This window comes from Carya illinoinensis, chromosome 6 (assembly GCF_018687715.1).
Source record: "Carya illinoinensis cultivar Pawnee chromosome 6, C.illinoinensisPawnee_v1, whole genome shotgun sequence".
In the NCBI taxonomy this organism is placed as follows: domain Eukaryota; kingdom Viridiplantae; phylum Streptophyta; class Magnoliopsida; order Fagales; family Juglandaceae; genus Carya; species Carya illinoinensis.
The window spans coordinates 29130837-29149252 of NC_056757.1; the positions used below are offsets into that span (position 1 = coordinate 29130837).

The following is an 18416-nucleotide window of genomic DNA, read 5'->3' on the forward strand; positions in this document are numbered from 1 at the left end:
TATTATTCATAAACAATCATGTTACTATTCACAAAATTCACATCTCATCTCTCTCTAAACCCGCCCTTAATCTTTTATGTAACTAACAATATCATTGATGTAGAAAAGAAAAATAGGGAATGCTTGGGTAATGAAATGAGATGAAAATTTTATGAATAATAGTAAGATAAGTTGTATATAGTAATAAAATAGTTTGAGTTAAGTATTTATTGGGTTTTAAGAAATAAGAGAGAAAAAGTTGAATAAAAAATATTATAAAATTAAAATATTGTTAAAATTTTTTGTTTTGGAATTTAAAAGAAATTGAATTATTTTTTATTTTTTATATGATAATTTGAAAATGTTGTAATGATTAATTTGAAAGTTAAATTGAAAATTTTAGTTTGTCTAAAAGTGTTATATAAAAAATTATTAATTAATATATTTTAATATCATTGATTATAATTTATTTTTATTTTAAAATAAATATAAAAAAAATAAAACAATGACAACAAGCCATGATGGGTCCAAATCGGTCCGACTAAAAATAAGTTTGGACAATGAGATAAGAGTTTTTTATTTTAAATAAAAGTATAAAATATTATTTTTTAATATTATTATTATTTTAAAATATTAAATTATTTATTATATTTTATATAAAAATTTTAAAAAATTATGATCAGATTCTCATTACAGTTGACAAACCTGCCCTTAACTCAGATCCCTTTTTTATAAGTTTCCACCCTCTCGAACCCAATTTTGTCGGCCGCCCCTCAGCATTCAGTCCCAGACACGCCATTGCCCGTGCCCCCACTCCTCGCCGGTCTCTCTCTCTCTCTCTCTCTCTCTCTCTCTCTCTCTCTCTCCGGTCCTTCTTTGTCTCCTTGAATGATTTGGCTTTGTTCTGTTTTCTTTTTTAATGTGATTTTGGTGCTCGACACTTTCGGGTAATTTTTTTGTGTATATTCTTAATGATATGGGGGTGTTTAGGATGTGTTTTGATCTCGGGTCTTTACGAGATTGATAGTTAAGAGGTCTGGACGCTTTCGGCAAAGTTCACTTCTTTTCCTTGGGCTCGCTTGTGAATAAATTCCGTCTTTCATATTTTTAGAACAAGAGGGTCTGCAGAATACTGAGCTCAATGTGTGACGGACCATTTTCTTATCGGTGAATTGAACAGAAATTTTCTTTTGCTGTCCTCATTTTCTGCATTACCGAATAATCCATAAAAAAAATAAAAAAAATAAAAAAAAAAAGGTATTTTTGAATGTGTTAAGTTTAACATAGTTTAGTTTCGTATTTCGGGGTTTTCTGGATGGTTATAATGTTAAAAGGGGAGCGCTTTCGGAATTTTAAATCAGTGTTACGACAAAAAGAATTCAACTTATATACGAGTAACTAAAAAGAAATAAGCTGAAAGATGCGATGTTGAATGCTTGTGGGAATCTATCTACCTGTGAACGTTCTCTCTTATTTCTGAAGGTTGTTGAGTTTTGTTTATAGTTTTTATATTTTGAGACAAACGAGTACTGAGCTGTTGTCTTTCTGGGTGCTTCATAGAGTGTTTCATTAAATCGTATAATTACCATTAAGAGGTGAATTCAATGCTCCAGTGTAATTTCTTTTGCTGATATTGATTCTCAGGTAATATTCATGGTCGTTGTGATTCTTATAGTAGTTCAGAAATGAAACGCAATATGTCTTCTACCTGTGATATTCTCAGTGACCTGCCAAACAACGTTATAGAGAACATATTGATCCATTTGCCTCTGCGAGATGCAGTGAAGACAAGTGTCTTGTCAAAAAAATGGAGGCACAACTGGGTAACCCTTCCACATCTTGCATTTGATGATACTTTCCTCAACAAGCCTCCTAGAGAACTTATGTTGACTATTTATCAAGTTCTACTACTCCATCAGGGGCCGATACTTAAATTCACTTTGTCTGTTCCTGGAGTGAAAAGCTGTCCGGAGATTAAGCATCTATATCTTTCCTAGCTAGGAATGATATTCAGGGTTTCACCCTTTGCATCTCGAGCGGATGGATGCCTGAGATTGCCTGAGATTTTTTTTGCTTGTTTACAACTTAGGCATTTGCATCTACGTTATTGCCTGTTCGATCCTCTGCCTACATTTGAAGGATTTGATTATCTCATCAGCATTGAGTTTCAGAATGTTGCCTTCACCAGGAACATAAGTTTTATCTCCAAATGCCCCTTACTTGAACGATTGACATTAAAAGGCTGCACCAATAATGGCAACCTCGACATTGATGCTCCCAAGCTTAAGCTCCTATATATTCACGGCAGTTGGAATACTATATGTTTCAGAAAAACTCCACTTCTTGCATCAGTTACGGTTCGGGGGGAATTAAAATATACAGAAACCCCAGGTAAAATTGGGGTTTTTCGTTCTCTGCCTGTTATAGAGTCTCTCGCTGTAGAATACCATTTTTGGCAGGTAAGACAACTCCATGGCCTTTCTTTCTTTCTTTTTTACATTAATTTAGCCAGACCATATTTCTTATGTCATTTTCTGGGGTTTGTTTCCTTCTAAGATTTTGGCTGCAGGCAATGTACCGGATAGGCTTCCAGCTAATCTGAAATACCTAAGAACTCTTGAATTGCCTGCTTTACGTTTTGAGTTTCTGAGTGAGATCCCTTGTGCTCTTTGCTTGATCAGAAGCTCCCCCAATTTGCAAAAACTTAGACTCGCGGATTTTTATACAGAGAGTACTGCTGATGATGTAAAAACTGTTGATGAGTTTTTGGAGTCCCAGGACTTCTCAGATATCTCTTTGAACAAACTTCGAGAGGTAGATATGCGAATCAATGATGGCTTAAAGCCTGAAATGGAGTTTGTCAAGCTCCTGTTAGTCAAGTCACCCGTGCTTGAGACAATGCATATTAGGCAGTGTGATGGGGACTTTACGATGGATATCGGATCTTAAAAGAGGTGACACGATTTCGACGGGCATCAACTGCAGAAGTCATTTATTTAGGTGCAGATGAGAAGCCATAGCTTTGTCAAGACTTGAAACTTGCCCCAATGACGATGTGCGTAGGTTGTGGACGATTCTGCTGACAGAAGTTTCATATACTTGGGGTCCTGACTAAGATTGTAAAATTGTGAATTATATTTTGAAAACATAAGTTTCTTTTATTCCGCGCTGCATGGAAGGTGATCTCTATATGCATCATGTGATGTTTATGTTTGTGGCAGGAGCGCAATGAATGGATGTTCAAAGCCAAAGAGAGATCGAGGGAGGAACTAAAAGCTTTCTTTATTAGAACTCTGTTTACTACTAAAAGCTTTCTTTATTAGAACTCTGTTTACTTGGGCCATCTTTGCTTGCTACCTCTCGCATCTGGCTTAGTTCTAAATATAAGAACGGTTCTTTTAAATATACTGAACATCATTTTAGTTCTAACTAAGACAACATATCTTTTTGCGTCTTACTTATCTCTCTGTACACAAGTATCAAATGACACAATGTCTTATTTTTGCTATCTTTTTGCAGCACCAAAGGCAATCACTCATGTGAGTGAACCAATTTAAGCATGTTAACATACCTTGTTTGTGTACAATTCATGCAATATTGTACTCTCAAAAATCACAATACAATATATACTCAAATGAACAAATGAATGCATTAAAAAAACATTCTATCAAATACATCTAGCAATGGCGAAATGTTCATGTAAACGGAGATAACTAAAAAACTTATGGATAATAGATTATGGCATTTTTAACCGTCACAAACATGTTTTATAAACAGAGATTCAACCCAATATACAAAAATGATCATATTCATAAAACGCAAGAAAAAAAATATGCGTATTACATGAACAAGGCACAGAGATATATATATTATTGAAAAAAACTAACATGCTCTAGTACCAATGTTAGATTTTATGTAAATATACACAGCAGAAGAAATATCTTAAAGATAATATGTGAAGTTTAAGTTCAAAAAAAAAAAAAAGATAATATGTGAAGTTTTTTCACAAGTGAATTCAGTATTCAAACCTTTGATTTTTCCTTCACCCAATGCGTAAGTGTGCTACATAGAAAAATCTAGAGACACTTAAGAGATGCCCAAAGTCTAAGAGTTTTTCACTCAAAGAAAAGAGATTCTCATGTTAAAAAAGATGGCTCTTCCAAGAGATGGAGAACTGATTTATAACACGTATCTCGGTCAGGTCCGACCTAGAGGGGATGTGAATATCCCTCCAAACACAAAATATGCCTCAATTCCGTGGTGACAGATGGTAATGAATCTCTTTCCGGATTCAACATGCTAGCTATTAAGACAAACAAAATTCAATACAAGATCATTATTCTTGCCAACAAATTCTTGACATGGTTTCTTAAATCAGCTTCTGTACAGTAAGAAATAAACACGACTCTTGCTTCAATGATTCTAATATATAACCGACTCATTTCCACAGGGATTTTATTTTTTTCCCCTTCCAAATTCTTGGAAAAGAAATGTGCCATTGGCTCTTGCTTTCATACTTTTGTCTGCATTTTACAACCATGCATGTCACCTGGGTCCAGAGAGCTCCATTGCTTGGGCAAGCACAGAAGAGTCAACAGTGAGATCAGAGTATCGCTCCGAAGAGGAGAATTCATTGGCTCTGCATCTGGTTGATTCAGCTCTCTGAGAAGCTTCCCATTTTTCTGCAAGACCATCTCCTTCTAGCATTCGTACCACTTCAGACATCTTTGGTCGGTGACTTGGAAGGTATTGAGTACATAACAAAGCAACTCGAACCGTTTCTTCAAGCTCTATTGGATCATAGTTGCTTTTCAGGTCCTTGTCAACTAGCATTTCAAGCTTCCGTTCCTGATGAATTTTCTTCACCTACAATTTAAGTTTCATGAATCGGATTTCTACTAAGGTGGATGGAGTTTTCAAGTTAAAACTTTAAAAAGTTTAAACCATAAAATGAAATTTGTGTTTGTCTTACCCATTCAAGGATGGCTCCTTTCTGGTTTGCAGTTTTCCCAAACTCAAGAGCTCTTTGCCCAGATATTAACTCAAGCAGAAGGATCCCAAACCCAAAAACATCTGTTTTCTCAGAGGACTGGCCTGTGGAGAGATACTCTGGAGCTATATGCCCCACAGTGCCTCTAACGGCTGTTGTCACATGTGAATCCTGGTGATCCAACAACTTTGCTAGTCCAAAATCTCCTACCACAGCCTCGCAGAAGTCGTCAAGTAATATGTTTGCAGCTTTCACATCCCTGTGAATTATCTTTGGATCACACTGCTCATGCAAGTATAACAAACCCCTTGCAGCTCCCAAGGCAATTCTTTTCCTTGTCCCCCAATCCAGTGCTGGTTTTGCTACAATGGAGAAAGAGAAAAAAAAAAATGTTATGTATGTTGGAGATAGAAGGGGGAGGTATCAATCTTAAACAAAAGCTGATATATTAGTGCAAAACTTGCAACTTGATTACACCCCAACATCTTGCTCTGCTCGCAAGCTAAATTGAATGGTATAAGCCTAATGTTGTAGGCGCCCCACCTTTGAGACGGGAAGCAACACTCCCATTCGACATATACGGGTAAACCAAAAGCCTCTCCGTGGAAGTCATACAAAATCCAGAGAGCCGGAGAAGATGCCGGTGCACTGCTAGACTGATCATCTCAATTTCCGTTTGAAATTGGACCTCACCCCCAATGGCATTTCCATCTTTGAGCCTTTTCACTGCTACTACTGTACCATCTTGAAGACACCCTTTATAGACATTACCGAAACCACCCTTTCCAATCAGGTTTTTGCTGCTAAAGTTGCTTGTAGCAATCTGTAGTTCTCTGAACTGATATTTCCTCAAGTTTCCAAGGCAAAGTTCTTCATGATGTTGTTCTGAAATTTGAAAGTTCAATATTTAAGCACAAACTAATATGATGCTCTCTGCTACTGATTTATATGCCATTTATAGATATTATTACTAACCAAAAACATCGAAAACTATTTGCTGGTTGTGCCGTTGCCTCCACCAAAGCAGGAAACCAAACCCAAGAACTAATAGGCAGATGCACCCTAAGCTTGAACCAAAGGCTAAGGCAGTTTTTTGTCTCTTAGTTGTTCCGGTATTTTGAGAGTCTGCATTTACATTTCAAGAATTAATGAGAAATGGGTATTATATTAAAGCAAGGGATGGCACCTTTGTAATTTAAAGTGAGAACTGTTACAAAGAAAATGACTACATAAACGATAATGAACAGAGATACGCATCTTTATATTAGTAAGTAAAATTTTTAACAAATTGAAGAAATCTGCAAAAAGGGTGAAACTAATTACTCGACGAATAATTCAAGGCGAAAGAAGGTGGCAATGATGTCGTTCCAAAACAATCCTTCTCAGTTCCGGTGGCACATATCAAGGAGTTTCCAACAATACTGTGCCAGTCAAAAGACAAACAAATAGTTAAACATAGGTAAAGTGGAATGTTTTGAAGAGGGAAAATGAACATTTTTGGAGTGAGTAGTGACTTACTTGAATGACTTGACATGCAACTTGGGTACAGGACCACTCAAATTGTTATAAGACAGATCCCTAGAACATTAAACAAGCCAAGCAAACTATATTCAGATATAAAATAATCATACAAGTTCCATGACAGGAATATAATTGTTGAGAAAGGACACAAGGTTTGAAGAGAATTACACGAAAGAAAGCTGGGTCATATTAGCTAAAGCTGGAGGAATAACTCCAGAGAGACTGTTATTGTTTAGCCGCCTGATCGGAATTGAAATCCCACTATCAGATTTATAGAAGTAAGAGCAGTTAAAGCTATGTCTAATGACAACTGTTTTATGATTTGACTTAACAGGTATTGAAGATTTTTCAGGTGCAATAGATTATTGGGAAGTTGACCGGTGAAGTTGTTATTAGAAAGATCAAGTGTGCGGAGCTTTTGGAGTTTCTCAATCTCAGAGGGGATTGGTCCTGATATATTGTTGTTTTGCAGAAGCCTGCAAGAAAACTCCTGGAATAAGATAATGCTTAATTTAGAACACTTAAATAATTAATGGGGTTTACTTACACAGACTGGAGATTTTTCAAGTTGCCAATGTTAGGTGACAAGGAACCGGACAAGTTCTGGCTTGGAGTTCCTCTGCAGCAAAACCAATTCAACTAATTCAAAAAACAATATGCTTCAAGTTTCATAGCAGGAAGGATTTTCATTTTCCTAGTTCCTATCCCGCCTATTCCAAGTTCCAAATTTCTTGCGTGGTTTTGATATGTATGTACTTACAGGCTAATGACCAAACCATCAGGTGAGCAAGTGACCATGGTCCAGCTACATGGATCCACAGCAGTCTCATCCCAATTTTCCAGAAGATTATGAGGATCCTCCAGAGAATCTTTGATGCCCATCAAAGCTAGAACTACAAGATTTTTTTAAGAAATTTCAACGTTGGATGTATAAGAATTATGAAGGACCATTCAATCTTATAGAGCTGTAATTCAAACATGAGAAAGAGCCCCATTTACCTTCATAGTTGACACCTTTGGGAGAAAGCAAACCAGTTGCTGAAGTCCATAAGCACAAGAAGGCCACAAAACAAAAAACAGCATCCGCTCTCCTCTCCATTGAACTGAAAAGTTTAAAAAAAAAAAAACTAGGAGCCCAGATGCCAAAATCAGCTTTTCCTTTTTATGAAGGAAGGAGCTGCTAGCCGCTAGGAATGGTTTGAACAGTTGAACACAAGAAATCTTCAACTGGTTTTGTTTTTGTTGAATGTAATATTTACAAAAGAAGCGAACCAGGGCAATTCCATACGCTTTCCACACCAGCTGTCCACACAACCACACCTGCTCGCAGACCAAAAGTAGAGAAGTTCAGTAGCAAACAGACTAAAGAGAACTAGAATGCTTGCCACTGGTTCAGCAAAGAAAAGATATATATAAAAGCAATGAGGCACATTTGCCAAATCTTGATAAATGCAAAAGTTGATTTAAAAAAGAAAATACCTGCAATCACCCCACTATTTTTTATTTTAAATAATAAAAGGTGCTTGAGACGTTCCATTCCCCAGTGCTTGAATTTAAAACGTAAAGGGAATAATGTATCAACCGCCAAGCATTTGTCGGGTATGTCCACAATATCGTTACCTTTTATCATCTTAAAAATAAATTATGCCATAAATTTTTAACACTAATTAATTTTGAGTGCATTGACAACAACATATGATTCAACAAGTGATATCAAGATCAAAAATCATGAGTACGAGTTGTGAGAGTCTTATCGAGTATAACTCCCATGGATGATCCAAAAACATCCCTGCAAAGTGCAAAGTGTGAGATCATACGCCTGAAAAAGACTTGGTGACTTCCCTATTAAGAGTGCAGAGGAAGTGTCTAAAATAAATCAAGCGCATACTAAGCTTTTAATATTGAGGTTGGCCATTATGTTATGGTACAAGTTATTTTCGTGGAAAAAAAAATGAGAGAATCTCGAGGTATTAAGGTTGAGATCGACGATGGAATGGCTACTCATGGGAGTTTTAGTTGTAGCCGGTTATTTCTCACATATTTGCATATTTTCTACATTTTTTTTCTTTCAAAAATATTTTCCTGCAATTATCTGAGTTGGGTTTGCTTTATTGATGCTGTGAAGTTGTGAACACCAGCACAGTCTCCACATTCAACAGACAGCAAGTCCCATAAACAATCAAAAGCAGCAAACTGCTCTGGAAATACAAACAAAAACAAATCAAAAAGCATTAAACTTTGATAAGCAAAATCTGTGTGTGTGTGTGTGTAAATACCATGTATATGTTTGTACAACGTATTTTTGTGGGGTCCTTAAATACAAGGTAAGCAACTGCATGTCACATTTGTTCACATGAGATAAAGAAGAGGCGGTAAATACTCTTTGCTAGAAGCCTAGAAAGCAGTGTCAACAATCAGCATGCCTCTTTAGCACCAAAACTGGAAAATGCTGAGGCGGCCCCCACCTTTATTCTTGGTCGACTGGCCCACCGATACAAAATATCATATAATTTGGGCTCCACCTTCTCAACCTGATTATAGCTATTGTAATCGTTCATGGGTACACGTGCAATCCCGGCCCCACAGCGCGCCATTGACTCGGTGTCTCAAACAAACGTTTCTTTGGACTGATTGCCTGCGTCCTTTGCATTAATGTCATCAGTGAAGGTAAAGTCGATCGGATGGTTGTCATTTGTGATCAAACAAAGTTAATTAAGGCTGGATTAGCTTTGAATAAAGGGATTATCTTTATAAGCAATTTAATTAGCCTGTGTTTGGACACTGACCTTTTAGTACCCACGCCGTGGTTAGGGAGTCCATCTGAACTAGTTTTTCAGACAGTCAAGACACCTAAAGACCAATCATTTTGATCTTTGTTACTACAAGATTCTATTCTCAATGTAGTTGGCGGGCCCTCGGGTGCGTCGGGTGGCGTTATTCGGGATGAGAAGGGATGTGTGGTTGTAGGGTTTGGCCATTCTTACGGACATGATACAAATACGGTGACGGAATGTTGAGCTTTTTTAGATGGATTGAGGTTGTGTCACTAGTTCGGATTGAGAAACATACTAGTAGAGTCTGATTCAAGTGTTGCGGTTGGTTAGTTTCTTTTGGGGACTTGCAATTATTGGTATCTATGGAATTATTAGAATGAAGTTTTGAGCCTCTCTTCTTTACTTAATATTCAAGTTGGGCATATTTTAAAAGAGGCTAACACGGTAGCTGATTTCTTAGCTAAAGAAGGATTTAATAGAAGGGTTATGGATTTTCTTGAAGAAGGTTTTGGTCTAGGGATACTTTATGGGCTTGTACGCATGGATAGACGGGTCATCCCTTATATTCTTCATTAGTAATTGTTTGGTTATTGGGTGATGTTATTTTCATTTATTGATATATTCATGGTTATTCTTCCGCCTGAGTGAGAGTTTTATCAATAATCGGAAGTGCAGCCAGCCCTGTTTTTTAAAAATAAAAATAAAAAAGTGTTGGAATTAAGTAATTCTCTTCTTCATCTTAATTCTTATCATCCCCAATAATACATAATAATGTGTCAGAAATCAAGTGGATGTCATTTACGTAGTTGATTAAAAAAAAAAACTACTTGAAATATAACACATCACTATGTGTGATTAGGGATGACGGGATTTAGAGAGAAAAACCACTAGAAAAAATATGATCCACGAAAATACTTAACGCACGTTAAATACACATACAAACTCTCAGAAAAAATTACAATTGAGAAGTAAATTTATCAGAATAATTTTATCAAGTTTTTAACTAAATTTAAGAGTATCAAATAGAACAGAAACAGACATGCGAAATGGTACTAATCACAAAATGGCTAATGCTCTTAAAGTAGGAGAAGTTGGATAGATTTGTACTAATTTGTCCCTTCCCTTCCCTTCCCTTCACAACCACTTAGTGGATTTTCTTTACTTTTTCAGAACCATGAGATAGAACATGTGGTGTCATTTCCTGTCCATTTTCGGTACTCCCTTTTGTTATTGTCATGCACTAATCACCACTACTTTTGGGCCCTTTAACTCTTCTTAATTTCATTGATTAATGGCGCGTAATATTACCAATCAGCAAAGGAGATCTGCCAGCAAGGTGGTGGAGACTGGAGGGGGTCAAAAAGGCAGAGCCAAAGCAAGTGGGGTTAAGAGAAGCTGAGCATAATAATGAAACTAAGCCTCTGCACTTGGGGAGATGGGTTAGCAAATGAGTAGGAAATAATTGTTCTGTTTTACCCACTTGGTATGTTTGAATGGGGGAAAAGCCTGGAAGGAGATTCTCTATCTTCAACAATTTGGTAATACCTACATGATTTTGTCTTTGGCGCTGTACCTTTGAAGATTGAAAAAGCCTTTCAAAATAGTTAATGAACCCTACCCCACTCCCCCTACTGGGCAAAATAAGAAGAAACAATTCACATTCACTGATCTTGTTCACCTCTCTATTTCTTCCCTGCCTCCCACTGCAGTTTTCTACTTAATACTTCACACAGAGAACGTGATATCAACCTAGTTTAACCTGATTCGTAGTAGCTTTGAAGATATCTCCTTGTGTGGTACTTTTAACACAAAAGCTAACTGGATCAAGATTTTTTAAGTTCCGATAAGAATTTGGAGGTCTTTAGTAAAAGAAAGATAAACACATAAAACAGGCCTTACAACATAGGAAAAATTTAGTTGTAAGGGATTATGTATATCAATACGTGCACCCATCCAATGTAATTGATCAGAAAATAGATTTTTTTTAAAACAGTACCAATTTAAATTTTGAATATGAAAGCATCAACATTAATACGCAAATTTACTTGTACGTAACAAAACTTTATAACATATAATTTCAGAATGTCCGCTATATATTTGTCTCTCTCATCTACAAAATTAGATAATAATTTAGAGGATTTTTTTTCCCCCCAAAGCAACTAACAAATACATTAATTACAAGGAACAAGGTCCCTGGGGTTGGGGGTGGGTCGGAATCGAGTACTGGTTGTAATATGTTGTCTCTGCATGTACAAAAAGGTGAAGCCAGAATAAATTCCCTTCTCCAATAGCTTAGGATACCTCTCACGCAGCCCTACTTCTCTTTCTTTTTGTAGTGCAAACACGACCTTCGCAATCTCTCCCATTCCTAACACCATGCCCATTGCACTAATAGGGAAAGGTAAAAACAACTATCACCTTCTCTCTCTCTCTCTCTCTCTCTCTCTCTCTAGACTAATCAGCATCCTGTCTGAATAATATGATTCAGCATCTTTTAAAACCATTACAAAAAAGCAAGTGGAAGTGAGCATCAACAAGAAGACAAAGATAGTCGGCTCTCGTTGCAAAGTAAAATAATAAGAAATTCGACACTCAATATGCTGTTTAAGTTCAAATTTAATGGTTCCCGTTTGAGTCAAAAAATCGCCATGATCATGTAATTTTTCTGGTACTTAGGCATTAAGACAGCTGACATTCCATTAATGCTTTAAGCCCATAACAAATAAATTAAGTAAACTGTTTGGAAATGGAGAAGAATTGGATCCTCTTCAAAATATATGCGGATCCCATAATGTGGTAGACGTGCACCGTTCCTACCCAATGATCAAATGTTTCTTTTCCTGCATGGGAATTTCATTCTTATTCCATTCGGCGGCCATAGAAAACAGTGAAAGCCCACAAATCCACTATTCATGCAGTTTGAAGAACATTTTTATAGTGAATGGTAGGGCTTGAAACGCTTTTGTTCCTTGATGACAATGTCTGCAAAACCATGTCAACACACCTATGACAAGTTCTTTCCGCACATTGTGGGCTATATTAAGATATTTAAGTGCAACTTCTGTACCTAGAAGTTCATCGGACTTAACAGACTACAAATTTCAAGAGGTTTGTTTCCATAGAATATATATTCATTTAAGGAACTGCACCAAGAAAATTCTGTATTGTGCATAAAACTATTTCCTTTTGTCTAAATCTTAAGGTGTCAAAAACACTGTATCTTTTGACAAACTCATGCTCAAGAGTTTTACTGCCTCCCCCATCTGGTCTTAGGCTCAATTGTTTTTCAGCACAGCAGGTCTGTTCAAAGCCTGCAGTCAAGTCACTCTAACCACGCAAAAACATGGAAAGTAAAACATTTCAAAAGTGAGGAGAAACCCAGCTGATCAATTGCTTTCCTGCGTGTAAAAACGAGGGGAAAAAAACGCACTGCTTCCTGGTCCCCGCACTACAGGGACAAGCACATTCAATGTGACTACTACAGATTATATTCATAGCTCTTCCTAGTGAGAGAGGAAAAAAAATTACTGCAAAATTATGTAATCCACTTCAGGAAAAGTGAAAAATGTGAGTTCAGACGCATCAGATAGGAGTTTGTGGAAAATCTGTCTTCAAATTTCTTCTTTTCTCCCTTTCTCCTGGCGTATTCTTGCTTGGTGGGCTTTGTTTAACAACAAAACAAACGGAAGTAGGCTCAACAGGCAAAATCTGTCATGAAGGACGCCTTTCAAGGAAGGCAACTAGACTCGATGAAAAAGATAGGGTTTCTCCCCTTTGGCACGCATCCACGACGGTTCATATGTAGCGAGATGGGACTAGAAATGTATAGGGATACAATGGAGAAGATATTGACAGAATAAGTATGAATTTTAGTGGATTTTCTTGCTTCACTATCGCTCCTCATTTGACTCTCTCTCTCTCTCCGTCTAGAGTCTCTCTCAATATGATTCTGTTTTAGGTTCAAAAACAGCAACAACGTACATATATTCAATGATTCATAGCAAAAACCCCCACAATTTCAGAGCAATGGACACATGAACAGAACACTTGGAAGCTTGTTAAGGGTGACAGTAACCTGCCTGTCTCACACAGTTACGAGTCCGTCTGCGAGATCGGTCTGCTTGCTCTCTCTCATTTCCACTGATCTGTAAATTCTCAAGTGTGTGGAGGATGCGTTCTTCCATGTCTTGACCGTACCTATAGTTTATTAGCTGAGAAGAAAATTCCTCCTGGGAACTAAAAAACCGAGAAGAAAAAAAAGACGGTTTATCAACACAAAATTGGGTAGTCTCTCCAGAAAGACAAATAATAATAGAAAAAGGTGTATCGAGGGATTGGACGTCACGCCCATTTGGAATGAAATTCAGCAATCATTGAAGAGTACTTCCGCAATTGCAGAATCAATTTCAACAAACAACGAGAAAGTATTGATGAGTAGTGCTATACCTTACTCTTTCATCTCACTTTCATCACACTAAATAAAATGTGACATATTCATCATCATTAGATAATAAATCCAATAAATAATCATTCAGTGATGATAAATGTTTCACATCTTATTTAGTATGATGAAAGTGAGATGATAATAGTATATAGAATTTTCCATTCTATAAACTTTGCAACGCGCAGGGAAAAGCAAAAGGCAAGTAAACAATTTCAATCAGATGAATCCACTGCTTGACAGACTGCAATAACGACTCTGTAATCTCATTATAAGACCCAACATTTCATTAAAACAAAACAAAAAGAGACCCAACAGTCGCCAGACAAGATTAACATAAAGACAAGAAGGTTAAGACTGACTAATAATGCCAGACAAAAGCTTCTGCAGTGCAAGAGATGACTATGACTAGGCATCGCTTCATACCATTGAAGAAAACTAAAGGACTATGCCTTATCAGAGTAAGGCTGACAAGAAATGCTTTTATTTAATTCAAAGATGCAGACCACAACGGATACTAAACATTTGCTAATAATATTCTTCTTCCTGTTCTTCCTCTTGCCAGCATTTCAGAGTTGACTTGGGAGAACCACAGTCTCCATTCTTCACGAACCTCTGGTAGACAACGGAACCGCCAATTCCAAGCTCTTCATGGCTCCTCTCTCTGCGACAGTATCCCCTGACATCCAGTGAAAAATTATGCTCAAATGACTTACCCCAAACATCGGCATGCACCGCAATAGATAATTCACTAGGATGGAAACAAGCCAATACCCTCTCAACCAGCAGCCTCAGATTCATACGTTTCAAATCATACCCAACTGTTTCAAAACTTGCATAACTGAAACCATCTTCAGGCGTAACATGAATGGTAGAAATTGCATCTCCTTCAATAGCGTTCATGGAATAACCACAGGGGTCGAATTCAAAATCGCATATATCAGATTCTGGAAGAATTTTTCTTATACCAGAATTGTTGGTCATCGCAGCTGCAGTGTCTGATTGGGCTTTATAGAATACAGATGCCATTTCCCTGTCCAAACCAGTCATGCACATTTCTAGTGTGTAAACAGAGTCGCGTGAGCTTGCAAATTCAGCAGACGCAGAATACACATGCCATTTCTGTGGTTTTTTAGACCCACCCATAACATAAGCCTTGCTGCCTGAACCAAACTTCCCAAAATAGGTATCCAGTACAGCAACTTCTTCTGAGAAGTTATGATGTGGATATGACTGAGCTCCAGGAAAGATAAAACTCCCACGAGTGTACCTCACAGATCTTACAGCAAGGGAAAGCATCTCAGCAAATTTTAGAATGGGTGGGATTGAGAGTAGTAACTTGGTTGTTCCACACGTTTTGATAATGATCTTGTATGGATAAATAAAGAGGCTAGATTCCGAAAGAACGTATGAGTCCACATGATCATTTGACAGTGAAGCAACTATAGTACACTCAGCTGGTCCAAGAATATCATCCAATTGAACTTTTGACAGAGATCGAAGACCCTTTCCATCAGGATCTACAAATATGCCCGGCTCAAAGAATGATATTTCTAGCCTCTTTTCATAACCTTCAAAACCGATTGCGGATACCGCTAAGGCCATATTGAAAGACAGATGATTCCAGTTGAAAGACAACCCCAGCCGTAATAGACAAGTTGCAGAGAGATTGCAATCACAGAGAGAGTGCTCAAGACAGAACTCAGTTGAAGAATAAAGGAGAAGTATACAGAACAGCAAAACAATTAATGAACCACTTTACGTGGAGAAATTATTTCCAATGTATGAATATCAGGATGGTTTGCGAGCACACTGCACAAGAAAATATATAGGCAAGATATTAGTAATGATTAATCTTAAATGATCGTGTGAGTTATAGATCCGGATAAGTGGTAAGAAGATATAACTGCCAACAAGAAGCATATGGATTTACTGAGACTTACGTTGGAGTAAGCAGCAGATCTGAACTTCCTTATTCCACCATTGGGTCGAACATCTTCAATGCTGTAGCCGAGGGGAGCTTCGTAGAATAAGGATTTACTACTAGACTTCTTGCCACCTTTAGACTCCATTATAACATTCAGTCTACCTGGTCACAACAATTAGACCAAATTATAGGAATAAGAACTACCAGTAATAAACTATCAAAGCCTCTTCAGAACAGCCCATCTGAACATAGGAGAAAAACAGCCTGCCAATAACAATTAGACACATAGGAAAGTGGGGAAATGCGCACTACACAAACACACACCTGATTAAAACCCATAACAAATAAAAAGAGAAAGGGAAAAGCTTCAGAAATTCCTGCGAACCCGTGCCCCTACCCCACTTCACAGCTCCGTGAACAATGGCAGAGAGACGTTTAATCATCGCCGCCACTTTCCAAACAACCCCTCATGTACAAGTTGTGTCCAAACCATCATTTTACACCTTGGCTCTCCATTCCCCACCAGAGATCATGTCTTCCTAAATCAATCCCCTTTCTGTATCCTTAAAAACCTTCCCTACCCATGCCTCAACCTCTGAAGCCCTACCAAATTTCAAGCCAACCTTTTTGTTTCCAGAATGAGAGTGTCTCCAATTCTCATAACTCAAGGTCTGAAATCTTCTGAAGTTCTCAATTTTCATTGCCAAAATGATATAACCCATAATCTCAAAACTAATATTTCTTAAGAAAGCAAGAAGGGTCAAGAGGTTCAAGCTTCTCAAGCTTTACATTTATGGGCTTCTTGAGGAGAACGGTCAGTTTTCTCCTTCAACCAACCCCATCATTCATTACCGAATAAACGGCCATTTCAAGAACAAAAGGCCTCAGAGATATTTCTTTGATGTTCTTTCTATATAGATGTTGTATTTTTTTATTTTTTTTTTTCGTTTTAATTCAATACATTTTTAAACATTTAAGGAAAAAAAAAACAAAAAACAAAAATGCACCTATTGGTTCAAATGCTCAAGTCTACGTAGCATTTCTCACTTTAAAATCAGCTGCATATAGGTACAGTCATACAGTACTTGGGGAGAGTTTGAGAAGGCAAGGAACTCAGCCTAATTCTTGCTGGGGATAAGAATGGGGTCAAGATCTCAGTTTGGGTTGGGATGGAGTGGAAGACAAAGACTGATGGAGGGCATGGGAGAGCTGTGATGAGTTGTTTATCAAATGTAGGCAAATGCACAATATGTAAAATAGAAGACTTACGTGGAGGGCTGTTATTGGAGGGCTGTTTATTAAATAAGAACAGCCGGACCGGCTTGAAGGTTTTCTTATAAACTATTACACTACAATTATTAATTCAGATAAATTAAGAAACAATAAATTTTTTTGTAGATAAAATTTAAAAAAAAAAAAATCACTCCCTTAAAAAATAAATTGAAATATATTCAATAAGAAAACTCATCTATACTGATAAATTCCATAAAGCAACAATCATAAATAAGCAGAGGAATCGACACAACATTCAGAAAAAAGAACAAGGTAATTAACTGAGGCCTCCAAGAAAAATATTTTAAAAAATGAATTTACTGAGATCTGAGGTTATAGATAGGATATTTCCGAGAAGTTAAAAAGAGATTCATTCCAACATTAAAACCAATTGCTTCTATCGGGATTCAGATAGTACAAACTCTGCTTTAAAGAACAATTATCTAGCACTTAAAACTTAATCCAGTACATTTTCTTCAGCTTTTAGAACAAGTACTTTTCGAAATCATAACCAAGTTTCTTTGCCCTTTATCCTCAAAAAGAAATAGCAACTAAGACGTTCCCAACAGAGTAATTAAAGAGCCAACACTGGAACTCTTCCCAATGAACAAAATTATACAGCGAATAAAAATGGTAACATTGCCAACTTTAACACCAAATCCTCCAAAAATCAGTCAAACTAAAAGCAAAAACTGAGATAAAATCGCTATAATGCAAAAAATATGATAGTGAAATTCTCTTAAAAAATTTAAAAGGGAACAACTAAAAAGATTCACATCATCTGGGTATTACTCATGTAAGAACATATAGCTCGTATCATATCAAACTACATATCAAGTCTTCATGCCATTACCAAAAAAATGTCCATGCTATTCATGATCTAGGCCGCAGATGCTTCAGATAAGAAAAAATTAGTTTTAGAAGGGAAAAAGACTCCAGGGCCACAAGTGCATTTAAAAAAAACCGATTCAATCAGATTTCGGATGAAAAAAAAAAAAAAAAGAAGCGGATTTCGACATACACACATAATCAAACCTAAAATACAGGTTACAAAAAGGGTTTCTCATATTTAACTTAATTCAAAGGAGGCAAACAGGAATATAATAAATGACAATGAATTCAAACAAGATCTAATTCGAAAACCCCAAACGAATATTAGTACTTACAGATACGATTCAATCTTGTGACTTCTGTATCTGAAAACCAGAAAATCCGCGTAATGCGCTCTCTCTTCAAAACGAAAACCCTAGAAAGACACACCAAATAGGTACGAATAAGAAAACGCAATAGGAATTAAAAGATGGATGAGAGGAAAACGCTTACGTGTAGGGGAAAAAAAAAATCGATGAAGCACGTAGAAAACCCTAGAATTTGATCGAAGCCAAAACGAGGGACAAGTTCTATCTGCGTCGCGGGACTGGCTTGGGAAGAACGAAACCTTCGACGGGAAAAGAGGCGCAGAAGTTGCTATGACTCGACCCGATCCGATCCGATCCGATCCCGTAAAATTCT

General features: G+C 37.0%; 2 protein-coding genes and 1 pseudogene across 2 annotated transcripts; 1 reads left to right on the top strand and 2 right to left on the bottom strand.

The window, feature by feature from the left end:
• The first annotated feature begins 673 nt into the window (after positions 1-673).
• LOC122313526 lies at positions 674-3436 on the top strand (annotated as a pseudogene).
• An 809-nt stretch (positions 3437-4245) lies between these two features.
• Positions 4246-8305, bottom strand: LOC122313525 (protein NSP-INTERACTING KINASE 2). Its single transcript, XM_043128613.1, has 12 exons — positions 7763-8305; positions 7490-7593; positions 7251-7383; positions 7038-7109; positions 6823-6966; positions 6659-6730; positions 6488-6547; positions 6293-6390; positions 5945-6094; positions 5513-5854; positions 4952-5331; positions 4246-4845 (listed from the first exon to the last, which is right to left on the bottom strand). The coding sequence occupies exons 1-12, from the start codon at positions 7774-7776 to the stop codon at positions 4525-4527; spliced, it is 1890 nt and encodes a 629-aa protein (XP_042984547.1). The 5' UTR covers positions 7777-8305; the 3' UTR covers positions 4246-4524.
• Positions 8306-13950: 5645 nt separating this feature from the next.
• LOC122313662 (S-adenosylmethionine decarboxylase proenzyme-like) lies at positions 13951-18416 on the bottom strand. The gene is made up of 5 exons (XM_043128838.1): positions 18228-18416; positions 18071-18150; positions 15649-15794; positions 15501-15517; positions 13951-15311 (listed from the first exon to the last, which is right to left on the bottom strand). Exons 3-5 carry the CDS (start codon positions 15775-15777, stop codon positions 14234-14236), a joined length of 1224 nt encoding a protein of 407 aa, XP_042984772.1. The 5' UTR covers positions 15778-15794; positions 18071-18150; positions 18228-18416; the 3' UTR covers positions 13951-14233.

Excerpts from the sequence above, each read along its gene's own strand:
- LOC122313525 (XM_043128613.1), bottom strand. Across the intron at positions 6,967-7,037 it reads TTGAAAAATCTCCAGTCTGT|GCTTCTGCAAAACAACAATA; the intron begins GTAAGTAAACCC and ends GTTTTCTTGCAG. Across the intron at positions 5,855-5,944 it reads AATAGTTTTCGATGTTTTTG|AACAACATCATGAAGAACTT; the intron begins GTTAGTAATAAT and ends TTCAAATTTCAG.
- LOC122313662 (XM_043128838.1), bottom strand. The coding sequence starts at position 15,777 with ATGGAGTCTAAAGGTGGCAAGAAGTCTAGTAGTAAATCCTTATTCTAC.